At 38.5% G+C, this 19,725-nt stretch overlaps 1 protein-coding gene across 1 annotated transcript in view; it reads left to right on the forward strand.

The window, feature by feature from the left end:
* The window catches only part of LOC126456042 (A-kinase anchor protein 9-like), a 499,264-nt gene that overhangs the window by 305,564 nt on the left and 173,975 nt on the right, over nt 1-19,725 (forward strand). Inside the window, exons 23-26 of the mRNA XM_050091796.1 lie at nt 644-856; nt 1,005-1,096; nt 5,773-6,626; nt 13,172-13,302. Of these exons, the coding sequence (XP_049947753.1) occupies nt 644-856; nt 1,005-1,096; nt 5,773-6,626; nt 13,172-13,302 (1,290 nt within the window). The remainder of the gene's footprint in view (nt 1-643; nt 857-1,004; nt 1,097-5,772; nt 6,627-13,171; nt 13,303-19,725) is intronic.

Here is a 19,725-nt window from a genome sequence, read left to right on the forward strand (position 1 = left end):
CAAATGAAAGTGTAACAGTTTGGGACACCACTGAATACATGAAGCAGTTTTGTCTCTTGTGTACCGAGGACATACCAACCTGCAAGTGCCATACAAAGGATCTTTCAGCTTTTAAGTGCTGCTGTTTGGGGATTTCCACATGTCATATTGCAGTAATACAATTCTCAGCTATATATGCTGCGGAATTGGTAAGCATTCATCAAAGGAAAATAAGTACCACTGCCTCCCTGACCTGCAAGTTCACTTGAAATGTTTCTCATCAAGTATTGGCCAACACACATGATCATCATGGCTCCCTAGCAACCATAGTTGATCCTTTTCAACTCTCATATGGATGACATGCAAAGAGAGTCTGCAGTTGCATACCTAAACTGTCTTTGTTTCTTCGTCACATATGTTGAAAGGTGTTGATTGTAGTGTGTAAGGCTTTGCACCATATTGAATGATCAAAGCTCATATACATTTAACTGATTGTTTTTCATTTTTGGGCTATCATGTATCTAATGTGTGGTGTAAAGATCATTTCAGTTACAAGTATCCCTGTTGTTACATTTTTCACAAATATTGTAGTCAAACAATAAATGAATGTATTTTTGTTGCAGTGTAATGCTTTGTACTATCAATCAGTTTTCCTTTACATTAGGTGCTTCTCACATCAGATGATGATACCCCAAAGCCAAAAGAACTGGTACTGCTACAAGGGAAATTGAATATGTGCTATGAAAAAGAGGTACTGGAAATTAAAGAAAAGCATGCAAATGAAATTGCAGAGATAAAATCTGAGTATGAAAAAGTAATCGATGAGTTGAAAGCCAACAATTTAAAAAATACTCATGAACTTACTGCCACCAAGAAGGTAATTATTAAATTCCAGTTTTTATTTTTAAAAAAACTGGGCTAATTATTAATAGTAACTTTTTTTATTTTTCAAGTGCATTATTATATGGACTCACCGTAGTTTACTGGAAAGTTTTTTCATGTAATTAAGGTACATTTTATTTCAGGTCCAAGAAACAAGTAACATTTTGAAGAAAGATTGTGCTGATGCTTTCAGTCATGAAGTCTGTGCTGATTATCAAGCAGTAGTAAATGAAAGGTAAAATGTCATTTTACTGAAAGTATATAGTATATTAAAATTTATATAGAAGATAGTTTGCGAATGTACTCTCTTGCAACTGTCCCTCTTGCTGCCACTCCATGTGATGGACTGAGCATGGAGGCACAGTGGGGAGCACATGGGCTTACATTTGAGATGACAGTCGTTCAATTCCAGATTTATGTTTTCTGCAGTTTCCCAGCTCCCTTGAAACTCTTAGTTGGTTTCTTTGAAAAGGACATGGCATTTCCTTTAATCACCTCCCAATTTGAGCTGGTAGACTGCCTGACCATCTTACTGTCGAGATTTTAAACCCTATTCTTCATCCTCCCTTCCAAGTAACATCTATTTTTTGCATTTCTCCCCATTGTTTCTCGGGAAACCACACTATGATTCTGCCAGTAGTGGCTACTGTCTGAAGTGATTAGTAGTATCTATGATGTCATACCTCCCTCTCACTGTTTCATATATGTATAGTTTGCCCAACAGTTTCTGACTTCTCTGGGTGTTTATCAGTCAGAAATTCTCTCTATATCATCTTCTGAAAGAAAAAATACTAAGGGTAATGAATTAAATAAGAGCTACGTAGAAAATGTATTTATTTAGTTTAGGTGATGGTCTCTGAAGAGTTTGAGTTGTGATAGCCAACTGGAATATTTGTAAGTTTATGGTGGATCTCATACTTTGGAGGTCATGATCTCTTTCTCAAAGCATGGAAATAAAGATAACAACTGATGATAGAGGTAACAAAGGGAAATGTAAGGGAAAGTAGTGCCAGGTGACATCCCTTTCCTCATGCCTGTCATAGAGGCCTGGGGAAAATAATACAAACTCACATATTTCATTTCCAGTCGGCATACATTTTCCTAAGAACAATGCATTTCGTATATTGGCCCACCAATTTTTGGAAGCTGTTGGAGGATATTTTTCCCCCAATATGTTCCAAAATGGTTTAATAATGCTTAAATAAAAATTATTGAGATCAAGAACAATACCTATTCCACTGAATGAACATGCTAAAATGAAATGATTTTATCAACATTCATTGTTAAGACCCACTGAACTTGTTTATGACAGCTCTAACTTTTACACACTGATCATCATACAGGATGACAATTATTGAACTATATGAAATAAAATGTCATAACTTCTGAACAGCTTGCGTTAGGACGTTTAAACTGCACAATTGTCTGTGGGGCATAATGGGAATTAGTATGTGCATGCACGGTTTTGTTTAGCAATGAAACCCACTTTCATTTGGATGGGTTCGTCAATAAGCAAAATTGGCACATTTGGGGGGGACTGAGAATCCAGATTTCATGATTGAGAAGTTTCTTCACCCCCAATGGGTGACTGTGTGGTGTGCAATGTCCACTCACGGGTTAATTGTTGCAATATTCCTTGATGGCATTGTGACTACCAAATGGTACGTGAAGGTTTAGGAACATGATTTCATCTCCATTACTCAAAGTGTCCCTGATTTCAACAATATTTGGTTATACAAGAGAGAGCTCGGCCCCATCAAAACAGGAGAGTGTTTGATATCCTGGAGGAGTACTTTGTGGACCGCATTCTGTCTCTGGGGTACCCAGAGGCCACTGGCATGGGCCTCGGTTGGCCACCATATTCCCCATATCTGAACACATGCGACTCATTTTTGTGGGACGATGTTAAAGACAAGGTGTCCAGTGATAACCCCAAAACCATTGCTGAGCTGAAAACAGCCTTTCAGGAGGTGATCAACAGCATTGATGTTCTGACACTTCAGTGGGTCATGCAGAATTTTGCTATTCTTCTGCACCACATCATCACCAACGTGGGCAGGCATATCGAACATGTCATAACCTAAATCTGAATATCTGTAGTGACGTTTACATGTTGAACAAAGTCATTGTTGGCCGGAAGATAAATGGTACCACACATACAAGTTGATTACAATTTCAACTTTGAAAGACCAACATTGTTGTGCTACACGGTCACAAAATGTAACTCTTAGTGTGGTGTTAAGCCACCATGGTTGGGAATATAAGCATCCAGATGTCACGGCATGGAGTTGTATGGGTCTGGGATGTAATCCATCCCATTCTGCTTGCACCTGAATGCACAGTTCGCGCACATTTTTGGGTGGACGTGCTCCGTGGCACACCACAAATTTTAGATTGGGGAGCGATCACATAAAGTTACCAGTTGCGAGCCCTCTTCCACATATCGTTTGGCTGTTACAGATTCCATTAGGAGCACTAACAGTGAATGGGCGCCGTACGGTAATTATCCCCACACCATCACACCAGGCTGGCATGACATGTGACAAAAGACCTCAAGCTGCTCTTCATGGCGATCTCCACTGCAACTCTAGAGACAGAACTGTTGATCGTTGCCTCCAGGCAGAAGTGGGACATGGCACTAAAGTGACCCACATCCCGTCTGCAGGGCTCCACATCTGTCCTTGCCAACAGCAGGTGTTTCAGGTGGAATGTTATGGGGGTGTGAGTGGTAGGTGTCTTAATGCTGAGCATGTGGCAAGCCCTGGATCATACAACCACCTGTCGGTGGTACTAACACTTAAGAGATGTTGCATAGATGGCAGGACAGCCCGCTGAAAACCAGCTCTATTGATGGTGGATATATTCATGTATGGTGGACAATCCATTGGTTCTTTCTCCATGTGGTGCATGTCAAGTATCTAGATCCTGCATATCATGCATTTGAGCATTCCTGTATCCTTTGCCACCAACAGTGGGCATTGATGGCATCTGTACGACCAGTGTTGCACACAGTACAATGATACGACAACTCAGCCTGTCGGAGCTCCTCAGTGGGGACCCTCTCGAATCTGTCTAGCTGGGCAACCCACTGCCAGACATGTCTGGTCATAGTACAGATGCAGGTGATGCTCTAGGGTTGCTACCTGTTGTCATACTTGCTGTCATGGCTGTTATGGATGCTACTGTATGTAGTGTGCGGCTTATCATGCGAAGCTAATGATTAGCATATCTGATGGTGTGCAACATACCCACCCAGTTTGAAACTGGTTGCATCCTTCTAGGTGCAGCTCTTTTGACGATGATCAGCATAGAACCTCCATTATTGTTGACAGTTGGAAGGATGCAATCAAAAGTCTTCACAGTCGCTCACTTTTAACAAAATCAACAAACAACAGTGTTGGTTGTTTTGATTAATTCAGTTCTCTTCAACAATAATTGGGCTCTTTAGCAATTTCTGTTCAGTACTATTATAATAGCACGTAACAATCATTGTTAATGCACTCCTTTCTCTGTAATTTACCATGAGTGTAGCTATTTTCCCATTAACTCTGTATGCTGTCCTGATACTAGATAAAGTATGTCTATCTATCCTTGCTAGATTTATGTCTGTTGTCAACTAGGAGGGCTCCAGCAGTTTGCCATAATTGGATGAGCATAAGGTCTGAGATGAGAGTAAATCATCACAACACCAAAACAAGTACTGATTTACTTACAGTTTAGAACAGTTTGGTTTTATACTACCATTGTTAAGATGCTCTGTATTACTTAGTATGCTTGTTGGTGGAACCATAACCCCCCCCCCCCCCCCCCCCACACACACACACACACACACACACACACATACCTTTCTTACAGTGACAATGAGTTGCTCAATAAGTTATCCATTGGTAATTGCCCAGCACTCTTAAACTGATAACTGAAACTGTGTTTGGCTATTGTAATCCATCGCAAACCAATCATTCAGGTCTTTCCTCTACTTTTGAGGAATAAGTCATGTTGTGATATTTCTTCAGTTGTCTTTGTGTGACCTTGGCTATTTGACTATGCGAGTGTTAGAGTTTTTAATGAAGTAAAAGGAAACTATTCCTTTAACATGTCTAGTAAAATCACAAAAGTTCTTTGATTTGTTATTGTAAATTTGTAAACACTGCCAGATATGTAACTGCATGTTGAGTCTATTTCATATAACAGAAATATTGTGGCATACTATACAGAGTATCACTGATGTAGTAAATTCGCAGTGATGGTTAGTTAGTAGCACATAAAGAAATGACTATGTTAGCAACTATTCTCAAAAACGAGTGTAAATAAATTTGTACAGCAGCCATATCTGTAAACTGCACTTCTCCGTGGCACATATGACAGAAAATGTCAATTTACCTGTGAGAAACCTTGGTTGCTTAGGGTTTGATGTACAAAAACTGTTGTATACTGCATTAAAGCTGTCAAATATGTATGCCTAGCAGTTGTTAGCTTATCATACATTAAATTTCTTATATTTCTGCCGTTAGCTACGATTTATAGACATGCTAGCTGCTAATCATATACCTTTGGGTGATTTATTGGTATGTAACTGTGGATTTTCTCCCAGTGATATATCCTTTATGTGAACTGAACTTGGCACTAGAATTCAGCAGCACTTCTCAGTAACCTTTGGCCACAGTTCTGCTGCTATTGCTTAGTGACGAGATAGGGTTTTTGTATCGCACCTGATGATCGTATAATTTATGGGGTGGTCGCGTAGCACTTATTTCAATAGGAGCATGTTTTAAGAAATAAAGATTTAGTAGAATACCTGCCAGATTGTCTTTTGGAGCACTAGATGTAGAAGTAAATAATAAAAAACCTGTTTCCCTATGATACATTTGTAACTTTACTCTGCTCAAATTAACATTTTTGTTCTTCTTTCAGAGACAGCTTGAGAAATATGGCAGAGAAGTTGCGATTCCTAGTTGAGGAACTTGTGCAGTACTTTGGTGTATGTGAAGAGGAACTGAATATAGTGTTAGCTGAAAAACTGACATCATGGACTAAAGTAAATGAATTAAAGACTGCCAGCCCACAGGAGCAGCTACCATTTGGAGAGACAAGTCAGTTGAAAACCATTGTTGATTTCCAAAATACTAATGTATCAATGAATTCTTTGAGTCACACAAGAACTTCAGAGTCTTCATATGGGTCGAATGATATCAATGTGTCTGCTGATAATAGAGTGGATTTACATGATGATGATGATGAAAATCCATCGTTGCCTGTGGCACACAATGTTTCCAGTGAACAACAAGTAATGCGGAAAGTTCATTTTGCGCCTAACATCTCAAGTATCATTAATATTAATGATGAGAGTAGCTTTATGCAGTTCATTGAAGAAAATAAGGATTGGTCGGTTGACATCCATACTGAGCTTTCTAACTGCTTGAGACGTTTAAGAAAAGAAGCATCAGCTTTGTTTGGTTTATCAACTACGTTGCCAGAGCACTTGAATACTGCAAACAGTAAAGCAAAGTCACTGGAAGACAAAGTAGTTGTCTTATGTGATGAGCTTTCAAATGAAGCCCAAGAAAAAGAAGGCCTACTTGTGCAAATAAACGAATTGATTGTAAAAAATAAAAATTTAATGAAGGACTTAGATTTGTGTAAAATTAGAATTGGAGAACTCGAAAGGGAAAGACAGACGAAAGAAATTGTATCAGAAGGATTTGGAGAAAATGTCCATTCAGGTCTTACAAGACAGTTGGAAAACATGGCAAAACTTCAAGATAAAGGTAAGTGGAAAAAAAATCCATTAATCAATAAAGTATTGAAGTTCAGATAAGTAGTACTCCCTTCATCATTTAACAAATGAAGTATTAGTTGTGATGAAAGGTCAGAGTGAGTAAGCACAAACATTCTTGAAAGTGTTATTCTTTTTAAAGTTCTCCATGTTTGTAACTACCCATGTTTATTTTGGACTCCACGTTTTCTAATCACATCCATAGGATTGATGGGTTATTGGAAAGTTCTTGATGGAATGTAAATAATGAATATTCATACAGATTTGTAACTGACATCCATAACTCCCTGACGACATGTCTAAGATCACTAACTCATGCTTTTGCAGTGGATTGAATGCAGCCAGTTCAAATCCTATACTGAAAACAGTTTTTTCACTGTTATTTTGTTGTTGAAGCGAGAGGAGGTGATGGGGTATAGTTCCATATTGTTGGATACTGTGCCAAAGTCCTAGGTGATATCCGAAATCTTGCTGCATTGCTTTATGGAGTGAGGGTATGTGGCACTGTTGATAATGATCCATTTGCTGGCTGAAGATATTGAGCTCAGCTACTTCCTTCATGCTACTGAAGAAAAATAAACTAAGTGGTGGTACCAGATTTCCCACTCTTCAATAATAACAACAGCAGCAATTGCTGCTGCTACTACTACTACTACTACTACTACTATGACCACCACCACCACAACCACACTTAAACTTGGAAATTTTAGGTGGGATGTTAGAATTATGGTTGCGTATGATACCGGCAGAGGTCAGGCCTAAACTAATAAGTTTACATCATTGCCAACATCAGTAAACAATTGCACTGTACCAGTTACCAAATGATTTGTGTACTCCAGCTTGCTTTATGTTTCATTGTCTTCTTTTCTTATTTTGGAATGAGTGAAGAGACTAATCGTGGTACATGACAGGATTCAAGTACGACCCTCACGACACCAGAAGGGATAAGCAATCCCAGCAACCATTGCTTTCACAGAATATCAGAGCATAGATGTAGGCTGCTAGTCCTATGAGAGGCAGGATGGGCTTGTTCTCCCATTGTGCTCCTGTCCCCATAGGTGGTCTAAGGTCTTATTTGTTTAAACTCGGGACCAACTGTCTTGTTATAGTTGTTGCACTCTTCTACTACTACTAATGCTAACATTAATAATAATAATAATAATAATAATAATAATAATAATAAGGTATAAAACAGAAACTGTGCTATGCACATACTTATTACTGTTGCCTGCACAAGACAGATACAATTAAGAAATACAGCATTTAAACTCCACATGTAGCATTAGTTACAAAAAGACTTAAACAGCAATGACTCACATGAGTTCACTTCACTGCTAAGACAAAGTGCTGAACCTGAGATACGTTCATACAAAGCAGTAGATGAGTGCCGCGCTTTCATTCTTATTCCTAACATGGAAAAAACGACACACACTTATATACAATGCACTTACGATGAAATGGTGTAGAATTAACACATGCTTTGCTAGTGCTATCCTGAAAATAAAAACAATGACACTGAGTGGCAGATAGACACACAAACAAGTTGGAACATGTAGCTAAGTGGACACACACACACACACACACACACACACACACACACACACACACAGAGAGAGAGAGAGAGAGAGAGAGAGAGAGAGAGAGAGAGAGATGGAGGGGGGGGGGGGGGGGGGGGCACTACATTACCTCAGTGCAACATCTTGACTAAATAGAATCTTGTAACAAATGGTAATGGGAAAGGGAAACACAGATTGCAAATGATGAGATAAGGTTCAAGGTAGTTGATGGGGGCTGGTCAATTCCAGTAGAGATTAAGGCCAGGAGGGTTTTGATTATGGAGGACATATGATTTACAAATCGTGATCTTCCCTCTTCCTCAATTCAGAGAAAATGGAGCTGAAGCAACGGATACAAAATGGCCCAAGAGTTGAAGCAGTTGTTAGAAGTCTTAGCAGTTATGTGCTATTATAAGTCCAAGAAATCTGTGTTTTGGTGACTTATGTTTTTTAACAAGTTTTCCTATACCTGTATTCCATGTCATAACTCTGATCTCAAAAGGCCCCTGCCCACTGTCCCCCAGCCCACTCTCTTACCCACAAAGTTGTGTTTTGCTATTGCTTGGTGTAATAGGTGATTGTGATATTTTCTTGCAGCATTTGTAGTTCATCCAGTTTATTCGATCTGTATTACAGCTTGTATTAAAAGGTGTTATGGCAGAATGTTAAAGAAGATTCCTTATTACTTTGAAAGACTCAGTGATTCAGTCCTACAGAGGTGCTGCTGTGCTCTAAAAGAGAGCAATCTTCTTTCAGCAAAGACCTTAGTATGCTTGTAACTGTTGTGTGAACAATAGAGAGGCAGTGAGAGATGACTTATTTTGTTTATTTGTGCTGGTACTAATTACTCCTGGTATTTAGTTTTGTACAGGGTATTTTGTATTTTTAATCTCTCTCAATACAAATTTGACGTAAGTTCATGTCCAGGAGACCATTTCAGAGCAGATCAGAAGTTTATTAGGTAAAGCATTTACTGACTTATGAAACATTTAAAAATCCAATTTGCCGAAAAAAAATTATAATAAACAGAAAGATTAGAACCTAAAGAAAGACATAGTTGAAACCTTTGCTGGAACAAATGACACATATCACTGAAGACTGATATGCAAGGAAATATATGATACGTGGATGATAACAGGCTACCCCAGCTAATGTATAATTTCACATTCAGATATTAAAGACCAAGAGGAAGATCAAAACTCAGGTACAAGGAGATGATTAAGCCTGACAAGCAGAAAGGGCATACCTGGGGCAGCACTGAAGAGGGAGGGAAATTTAAGGACTATAATTGGTGGAGAAGTCTTGTCTGTCAACCCATTGAATAAGATGGAAAGTTGCAAGGGAGCTGGGGATTGGGATGATGATGATGATGATGTGCATGGAAAAGTTTAGAGACCTGTAACCAGCAGTAAATGTCAAGTGGCTGATTATTATTATTATTGTGTGATCTTACCATTGTTTATTGTGTTTAGGAGTTGTTGTCAGTTGAACATGTGATGTTATTTCTGCAGTTTGAGGCGTTATGTCAGTAAAGAATTAAAGTATTTCTTGAAGTTTGTTTCAGAATATCTGTCATGTTATATGACTAATGTATTGCTGGAAACCAGTTAACGTCTTTCACAGAAATAGATGAACTGCATTACTGTATGCAAGGTTCTCATTGTTAATATACTTGTGAGCAGTGACACATACTGGCTGTATGGACAGGAAAGTAATATGTCTTAATAGGAAACTCATCATAACTGCAAAAAAGGAAATGGCATGCATATAATGTTCAGTATTTACAACTTATTCATTATTTCCATTTTGATCTTAGGATTTTAGCACTGAAACACGTGGTTTTGCTACTTTTGTTATTGTTTGTATGTTGTGGATGTGGACGTGGGAGTAATGTTTTCTAGGACCAGGCCTTCGGTTAGTGCAAGAAAAATATGTAAACTGTTCTAAAGAAAGGTATATTTTGTTTTTGTGTGTTCTTTTTTCTCTTATTTCTGTAGACAGTTAACATGTGTACTTGTTAAGTACAGCGTTGAGCTTAAACTTTTGTTGGGACTTAAGTTCTGCACATTTTACTGGTGCTTGAAAAAGGGATAGGCCATTGTGTAAGTAGATATGCACCAAATTTGTTTATGGTCAGCATGCCTCTTCTCATGAAAAGACCATTACACTTGAAAAGTCATAGTAAATGACTAAAATCTTGGGCTTCCAGCCATGTCAGGTGGTTAAAAATCAATGAGCTTTTGACTCAGCTCTCCTTGGCCATTGTCAAGTGGTAAATGACTGCCGTGTTGCCATGACCTCACCATTACATGGCCCTGGCTGGCTATGACGTCACTGGTGCCCTCTTCCTTGCCAACTGTGGTAATGTTTTCATCCTGCATTGATCACACCTGCTTCAACCTCGCAATGGCCTGATGCCGGGCTGTGCTGAGCTGCAAACTGCCATCCTTGTTGATGGTGTTTTCAGATATTTTTATTTCTATTGCTTCTTTTATGATACTATCCCAAAATCCCTTCGTACTCGTAATAACAGGTTTTCATCAGATAGAATGTGGTGTCAATTTTCTAAACCGTGTTCTGCCATGGCAGATTTTTCAGGAAAGCTTGGGGGCGTAAGCACCTCTTGTGTTCCATCTGGTGTTGCACCACAGTGCGCACTGTTCGGTCAATATAGTAGCAGCCGCACTAACACACCCCAGGCATTCCTAATGCTAGGTCATCCTTCACAGGCCTCATGAGCTGTCATAGTTTTGCTGGGGGCCTGAACACTGATAAGATGTTGTCTCTCTTCAGTAGCTGGCTAATCTTTCCTGACACGGTGCCACAGGAAGGCGAAAATAAAAGTTTCTTGTTCTCTTCTTTGGTAGTATTTTTCCTGTGTGTCTCATCAGAAATAGCCTGTGGTACCTGGCAGTGATTGTAGCCATTTTCCCGGAAAACATTTTGGAGGTGATTTTGCCCTAGTGAAAGATTTTCAGCATTTGAGATGACTTAAGCATGTTGGACGAGGGTGTTCACAACGCCGTGTTGTGCTGGGTGTGGGGACTAAGAGCATGTGAGGTATCCATTGGTTTTGCAGCAAATGAGGGCACCAAGGAAGGACACTGCACCATTTATCCCTACTTCCATTATAAACCTAATGTGGTCATGAATACTGTCCAGGTGTTCAAAGAGTTCTCCCAGTTTTCCACATCTTTAGGGCCAGGTAGTAAAAGTGTCGTCAGTGTAACGATAAAAGCAACTTGGCTTATGGAGCCATGTCTGTAGTGATGACTTCAAGTTTTTGCATAAAAAGGTCCACTAGGGATGGAGCTTAATGACTTCACATCACCACACTGTCCAATTGGTTGAAATAATGGCTTTTGGGATAGTGTCAGAAAAGTGGTAGAAATACAAATACAAGGATGGCAGTTTGCAGATCAGCACAGTCTAAGACCCAGCCATTGTGAGGTTAGAGCATGCATGATGAGCACAGGATGGAAACATTACCACAGTTGGCATGCAAGAGGGTGCCAGTGATGTCACAGCCAGTGCAGCTATGTAATGTCAAGCTACAGTGACATGGCAATCATTTACCACTTGACAATGGCCGAGGAGAGTTCAGTCAAAAGCTTGTGGGATTTTAACCACCTGACATGGCTGGAAGCCCAAGAAGATTTTATTAATTCGTATCGCTGCAAGACCATGCTTTCATAGTAAATGTAGTTTACAAAACCAAATGACATTTGTATCTCTAATGTATGGAAGCAAACTTTGCTTTGAAAGAACAAAAATTACAATTGCTTCTTTACCAGTAGGCAGCAGTAACAGTTGGTGAGTCAGGCATAATGATTAATGTGGCACACATTGGAGATGTAATACAAATGTACTGAAAAATTAATTTCAGATCTTCTTCTTCTTCTTTTTTTTATATTAATTTTTAAGAATAATTTTAATCATTGCTTATTCAGAATATGTGTTCAAGATCAGTTCAGACTCATACTTGCTCAAGTTCAGTTTAGACTCTCTTTAATTGTGGGCACATTTATAATAAATGATATAATTTGGCGTAAAATAGTCGTCTGTAAAGTGATTGGTAGCGGCATAATAACTGAAATGTGACTAGCCTGTTATGTACATATTATTGCTGGGCATAGCCACAGTTATGTAACTTGAATGTGATCTCTTATAAGCTAACATTATGATAATATACACATAAAAGTTCATTGACAAAGTGACTGATAGAAGAATAAGCTAATCAGGGCTCATTATGTAGCCTTGGAATTTATAATGGAAGCTTTTTTTCAGGATCTGGACTGCATTATAGAAATAACACGTTCCATGCATGTGCTTAAACTGAACTACTTTTGTAAATGTTTCCTCCATAAAATGGTTTTTCCACTTGAAATAATCAATTTACTTAGAAACTTTTGGAATGATTTGTGCAACTTAAAAAGTAAATAATGTTACAGTCTTTTGTCATGCTACATCTTTTTAATTATTCGAATCTGATTTCAGTTTTTAAACTCATTTAGAAGCCTATTCTCTGTCTTTGTTCTCACTCTTACAGATTTCGTTTATTAGGCTAACATCATTCCTGAACAAGTATGGTAGTTTTTGATTGACTAGTGAATCACTAGTTCATTATCTGTTAAACCCATTGGATATTTGAAGATACAGCTGCCCAGAGTGTGACAGATATCAGTTCCATTACAAGTTGATGCTAGTCAGAAAACTGGAAGACTTGTTAGCTGTGTTGTTGAATATGTTTTATTTGTGAACATAAGCTTGCCCCCAGTCTTTGAAATGTAGGAAAATATATTGGTATTAACTTGTTTCAGAAGGGCATAACATTTAAATGAATAAGTAGCATCATTCTTACTGACAGCGTACTAACATTGTTCATAAAATTACTGCCTATTTTTGTGCCACTTTTAATAACATTATCTTGATTGCTCTTTATAACTCTCACAGAAATACATTTCTTTTCTAATTTCTTCAGCTCGTTCAGTAATAAGTGACTCGACAGACCAGAGGAACTCTCCTTACTTGCACTTAATTGAAGAGCTCTGTAGGGAAGGTGACAGGCTAACAGAAGAAGCACGTAAGGAAAGAGAGGATTTGCAATTACAGGTAAGTCTGCACTTTTTATTAAATAACAATTTCACAACATAGTGTTACTTGTACACCCAGTTGTCAAAACTTCTCTGTAGTTGAAATCTATTTAGTGTGATATATTTCAGTCATTGAGAGCAGTTGTTTCATGATGGGGGTCAAGGAAACCATTAATTTTCCATGTTTTATGTAGAAAGTACACTTTCAAAAGATGGAAGAAAGTACAATTTTGGTGTAGCATTTGTTTTGAAACTTAGTTTCATAGTTTGGTATCCACACCTGCAGATAATACCGTGGCAACAGAGGACTCGAGCCAGTGATGCTGGCAGCCAGCAAACTGGTCATGATGGCTGCCAGCAGGGTGCACCAACACCATGTGTACTGGAGAGAGCATGTGGTTTACGAGCCAAGGAGTTAAGATGGCTGCCGACTCACTTTAGTTACATTTTTCCTAGCTTAGAAGGCTGACCTGTGGGTATTCTGCCCCACTTAAACATTTACGTGTTTTGGGGGCATTCTCTTCCTCAGTTTGCTCTCTTGTCACATTATGTGTTCTGTTGTCATTCTGACTTGCATTTGTTTCAATAGATTTAGCCCTTCGTATGTTAGAACTCTCACTGTTGACAACTTGGTATGGCCCAGATAGTGTACACAATATACATAAAACTGAAATAACATTGTCAGAGGAGTCATAGCTTTTTGAATGTTTGCCAATTCACAACAACTGAGTGTACAAGTAACACTTACCATGTTTTATTCTCTTCAGTAGATAAATTTTAGCTTTTCCTTTGCCAAACTAAATGAAGAATTAAGTTTCATGAACCATGAACCATGGACTTCGCCGTTGGTTGGGAGGCTTGCATGCCTCAGCAATACAGATAGCCGTACTACAGGTGCGACCACAATGGAGGGGTATCTGTTGAGAAGCCAGACAGATGTGGTTCCTGAAGAGGGGCAGCAGCCTTTTCAGTAGTTGCACAGGCAACAGTCTGGATGATCGACTGATTTGGCCTTTTAACACTAACCAAAACGGCCTTGCTGTGCTGGTACTGTGAATGGCTGAAAGCAAGGGGAATCTACAGCCATAATTTTTCCTCAGGGCATGCAGCTTTACTGTATGATTAAATGATGATGGCATCATCTTGGGTAAAATATTCCGGAGGTAAAATAGTCCCCCATTCGGATCTCCGGGTGGGAACTACTCAGGAGGACGTCGTTATCAGGAGAAAGAAAACTGGCGTTCTACAGATCGGAGCGTGGAATGTCAGGTCCCTTAATCGGGCAGGTAGGTTAGAAAATTTAAAAAGGGAAATGGATAGGTTAAAGTTAGATAGAGTGGGAATTAGTGAAGTTCGGTGGCAGGAGAAACGAGACTTCTGGTCAGGTGAATACAGGGCTTTAAATACAATACCAAATATGCATAATGCAGAGTAGGTTTAATAATGAATAAAAAGAATAGAAGTGCAGGTAAGTTAATATAAACAGCTTAGTGAACGCATTATTGTGGTCAAGGTAGACACAAAGCCCATGCCTACCACAGTAATACAAGTTTATGTGCCAACTAACTCCGCAGATGATGAAGAGATTGATGAAATGTATGGTGAGATAAAAGAAATTATTCAGAGTATGAAGGGAGGTGAAAATTTAATAGTCATGGGTGACTGGGCATTCGATAGTAAGAAAAGGAAGAGAAGGAAACAGAGTAGGTGAATATGGAATAGGGTTAAGAAATGAAAGAGGAAGCCGCCTGATAGAATTTCACACAGAGCATAACTTAATCATAGCTAACATTTGGTTCAAGAATCATGAAGGAAGGTTGTATAAATGGAAGATGCCTGGAGATACTGGAAGGTTTCAGATAAGTTGTATAATGGTAAGACAGAGATTTAGGAACCAGGTTTTAAATTGTAAGAGATTTTCAGGGGCAGATGTGGACTCTGATCACAATCTATTGGTTATGAACTCCAGATTAAAACTGAAGAAACTGCAAAATGGTGGGAATTTAAGGAGATGGGACTTGCATAAACTTACAGAACTAGAGGTTTTAGAGAGTTTCAGGGAGAGCATCAGGGATCGAATGACAGGAATGGGGAAAGAAATACAGTAGAAGAAGAATTGGGAGCTTTGAGGGATGAAACAGTGAAGGCAGCAGAGGATGAAGTTGGTAAAAAGACGAGGGCTAGGAGAAATCCTTGGGTAACAGAAGAAATATTGAATTCAATTGATGATTATAGACTGGCAGTGGCAAGGAAAGCGTTTCTGAAGAAGAGAAATTTGTTAACTTCGAGTATAGATTTAAGTGTCAGGAAGTCGTTTCTGAAAGTATTTGTATGGAGTGTAGTGGATGATAAATAGTTTGGACAAGAAGAGAATAGAAGCTTTCGAAATGTGGTGCTACAGAAGAATGCTGAAGATTAGATGGGTAGATCACATAAATAATGAGGAGGTATTGAATAGAATTGGGGAGAAGAGAAATTTGTGGCACAGTTTGACTAAAAGAAGGGATCGGTTGGTATGACATGTTCTGAGACATCAAGGGATCACTAATTTAGTATTGGAGGGCAGCATGGAGGGTAAAAATCTTAGAGGGAGACCAAGAGATGAATACACTAAGCAGATTCAGAAGGATGTATGTTGCAGTAGGTACTGGGAGATGAAGCAGCTTGCACAGGATAGAGTAGCATTGAGAGCTGCATCAAACCAGTCTCTGAACTGAAGACCACAACAACAACAACAAGGACTGAATATTGAGAATATCACAATTTTTAGCTTATATAGGTCTCCAGGTGAAGCTGTATATACATTTTTCAAAACATTTGAACTGTTTATTAGGAAAATATTAAAATTTAAAATTGATATCAAGGTGATTTCAACATATAAATGGCAAACACTGGTGAACAGTATACAAGAACATTTTTTAATGTCTTAAGATCTTTGAATCTACAAACTTCAGCCCCACATGGTATAAGGGTTTATTTGATAATATTGTAGTTGATTTTTTCAAGAGTTATATTTGATGCCATACTTGCTGGTGGAGCTCTTGGAGATGACAAATCAGGACTTTCACATTTTATTGTGAACAATGGTCATAGTCAGACACATCCATCAATGGTAAGCCTAGTGTTACATGGATAAGTGAATAGAAAGAAGAATAGATTAGTTTGTTTATTTATAGTAAGAAAGTTCAGGTAGAATGTAAATAATTCAGGGTAAAGGAGACCAGTCACCAAATAGCGGATGTGTTGAGTCATCGACAGGCACACACAAAAGAGAAGTGTGTGTCTGCATGTGCTCAATGGACACACAGTTGTGTGTGTGTGTGTGTGTGTGTGTGTGTGTGTGTGTGTGTGTGTATGTGTGGGGTTGCGTTTGCACGCGCGCATGCACGTTTGTGTGTGCGTGCGTTTGCACACTCTAGCATATATGCACACACGTGTGCTGGTGCAGTTGGGCAGTTGTGCATATGCGCTTAAAGGGGACTACTCATCAAGTAGCAGAAGTACCAAGTCATCAGTAGACCCACACAAAAGAGAAAGAAAACTAGTTAATTTTTGGATATCCTTTCTTGAGCTAGAGCGTGTGCACGCACCCTCTAACTCGAGAAAGGATTTACAAAAGTTAGCTAGTTTTCTTTCTGTTTTGTGTGTACCTGTTGATGACTTAGCACTTCCTCTGCTTGGTATGTGATCTCCTTTACACCTAAATTATTTATTGATGGATTAACAAATGTATGCTGGAACTTCTGACTGTGTATAGAACATATAAATTTAGGGTACTGTTGAATAGTTTCTCATGATTTTCTTAAAAAACCACACTAGTTGGCAGTACTCACATCCAGTATCAATCAAAACTAATCGTCAGCATAAAAAAAATAATAGAAGTTTAAAATGGTATAAGGTTGATCTGGCTCAGCTTGCAGAGGAGATTTGCAGAATGTATAAAACTTCTTGTAAACAAGGGCACATGCTGAAGGACACTGCTTTAAGAGATTATTTAAAATGTAAGGAAACCTTCAAAGAAAAGCTGATCATAGCTGAAAAGCTTACCTGTCAATGGTACATAGACTGAGCTCCCAACAAATGTGAAAGCACGGGATTTTATCAAACAATAAAACTTTGTAATCCATACACATTCTGTACTTTTGGACCCGAAAAGAGGAAATGATTAATACGTAACATCAGTAAGTAAGCTACAAAACAAAATCGAGCAAAATTGTGCACGTGCGTTAGATCTGCTTGATTCTGATCCACTTAGGGAGGATGCTTTCCAATGTAATGTTATCACTCCTAATGATGGTATAAAATCTGTTTCAAATTTCTCTAACTCAAGTGTGAACTGTTAATGATTGTCAAATTTTGTAATTTAACAAAAGAAAAGAAGAAAGATACATGTAATCTGTCAGCCACTAACTTTCCTTTTTAATAACTGTTTCCCAGACAAACTCAAAACCACTGAAATTACACCAATCTTCAAAATGGGAATAAGTATCGGCCTTAAATTTACCGACCAATTTCTGTTGTTCCAATTTACTCCTGAGCTTTTGAGTATCTTACGTACAAATGTCTAAATAACTATTTCAAAAGAACATGATCTTTTCTCCTACTGACAGTTTGGATTGCATTGTGGTGAAAATATTTCTGCTGTTGTTACTGAAGCTATTAATCATCTGTTAACTGTATTTGAAAATAAGAATCTGGTATTTTTTGTACTTTGTGATTTCAGTGAAGCCTTTGACTGTATTACCTTTAATACCCTGCTTGCAAACTGGAATTTTATTGCCTAAACAACTAGTATTTAGCTGTAATCAAGTCCTATTTAAGCAAAAGAGGACAATTTGTGTTGGTTAAAAATATACGGTTTTCATTGAAGGGAATTCGGACTGGTGTGCTCCAGGGCACAGTGTGTTGTCCACATCTTTTCATCGTTGGCATTAATGATTTACCTTCTCTGTTACGTGTTAATTCAGTAGTTTGTTTTGCAGACATGATACTGATCAGTACATGCTACAACACTATAGAACTGTATAAGGCAACTCAAGAAGAATTAGAACTACCAATGAACTAATTTTCTTCTATGCTCAATTAAAAGAGAAGGAAAATATGAATCACAGCACTTCACTAATCCGTAAAAGCTTTAGTTGTTTCCTGTTGACAAAACAGAATGACTGGGAATTCCTGCATGGTTTGTACTGTAAGAAGTATGCTGAATTTTTGGAATGTCACTGTCTTGTGTCTTCTGCAGTGCCCTGTGTTCATAAGGGATTTTAATTCAATTAACTTTTCTGTTTTGTATACTTGTTGGCCTTATTTTGTATTAATAATGTGCTGTATGTACAAAAGTTGGACAAAAATATGGAAACAGTGTGAGAAATGCATGCTTGAACATGATGGTAGCCAGCCCTGCAAGTGGCGCTGGAGTATTTGACCATAAACAGCACCTGTGCAATGTCCTCAGTAAGTTGCAAGTGTCAGTCATGGTCAGAGCAGTTTTCTGTGTAGCTGTGAGTGCATTATGTAAGAATTAAGTAAACTCAAATGTGGGAAAATTGTTTGTGCTCTTATGGTGGGTGCTTCTGTAATTAAGGCAGCCAAAGTGTTTGGTGTTTCGAGAGTCACCTTCTGCAAAGATTTATACCGCTTTCAGGAAAAGTGGAAAAACATCATTAGCTAAGTCACAATGTGGGTGAAAGTGTGTGTCGATTCTGATAGACCTTCATTTAAAAGGACTGTGACAAAAAGTAAGACAGCAGCTGCAAAAGTCACTGCAGAACTGAATGTTACATTCATGAACCCTGTCTCAACCGAAACAACATGAAGTGAGCTCCGTAAGCAGGGAATTACAGTTTGAGTTGGAATTTCAAAACCACTCATCAGTGATGCAAATGGCTGTAACAAGAAAACTTGGTGCAAAAGCCATAAGGGATGGGCTATGGAACAATGTGAGAAAGTCATTTGGTCAGATGAGCCTTTTTTTCACACTGTTTCCAAGTTCTGGCAGAGTTTACATATGGTATACCATTCCAAGCCTTTAATGCAGACTGCTTTCTGCCAAGAGTGAAACATGGCAGGGTTTTGGTGATGATGTGGGTAGCCATAGCATGATATTCCATGGGCACCATGCTTGTGTGAGCATGAGGATTAATTGTTGCATCTCCCATGGAATCACAGTCACCAGATTTTGATATTATTGAGCCTTTGTTGTCTACTTTGAAGGGAAGGATGTGTGATCATTATTCCCCTCCATCATAATTACAGTTTTGGAGAAAGAATGGTAGACGATTCCTTTGAAAACTATACAGGACCTGGAAGCTGTTTTGAATACCAACAGTTTTCCTTACCATATTAGGCATTATACTGTATTATTGTATTTTTGATGTTTCCATATTTTTGTCCACCCCATGTATCTACTGCTTAAAATCTGCATGCTTTGCTTTTTGCTTAT

This window comes from Schistocerca serialis, chromosome 2 (assembly GCF_023864345.2).
Source record: "Schistocerca serialis cubense isolate TAMUIC-IGC-003099 chromosome 2, iqSchSeri2.2, whole genome shotgun sequence".
Lineage (NCBI taxonomy): Eukaryota > Metazoa > Arthropoda > Insecta > Orthoptera > Acrididae > Schistocerca > Schistocerca serialis.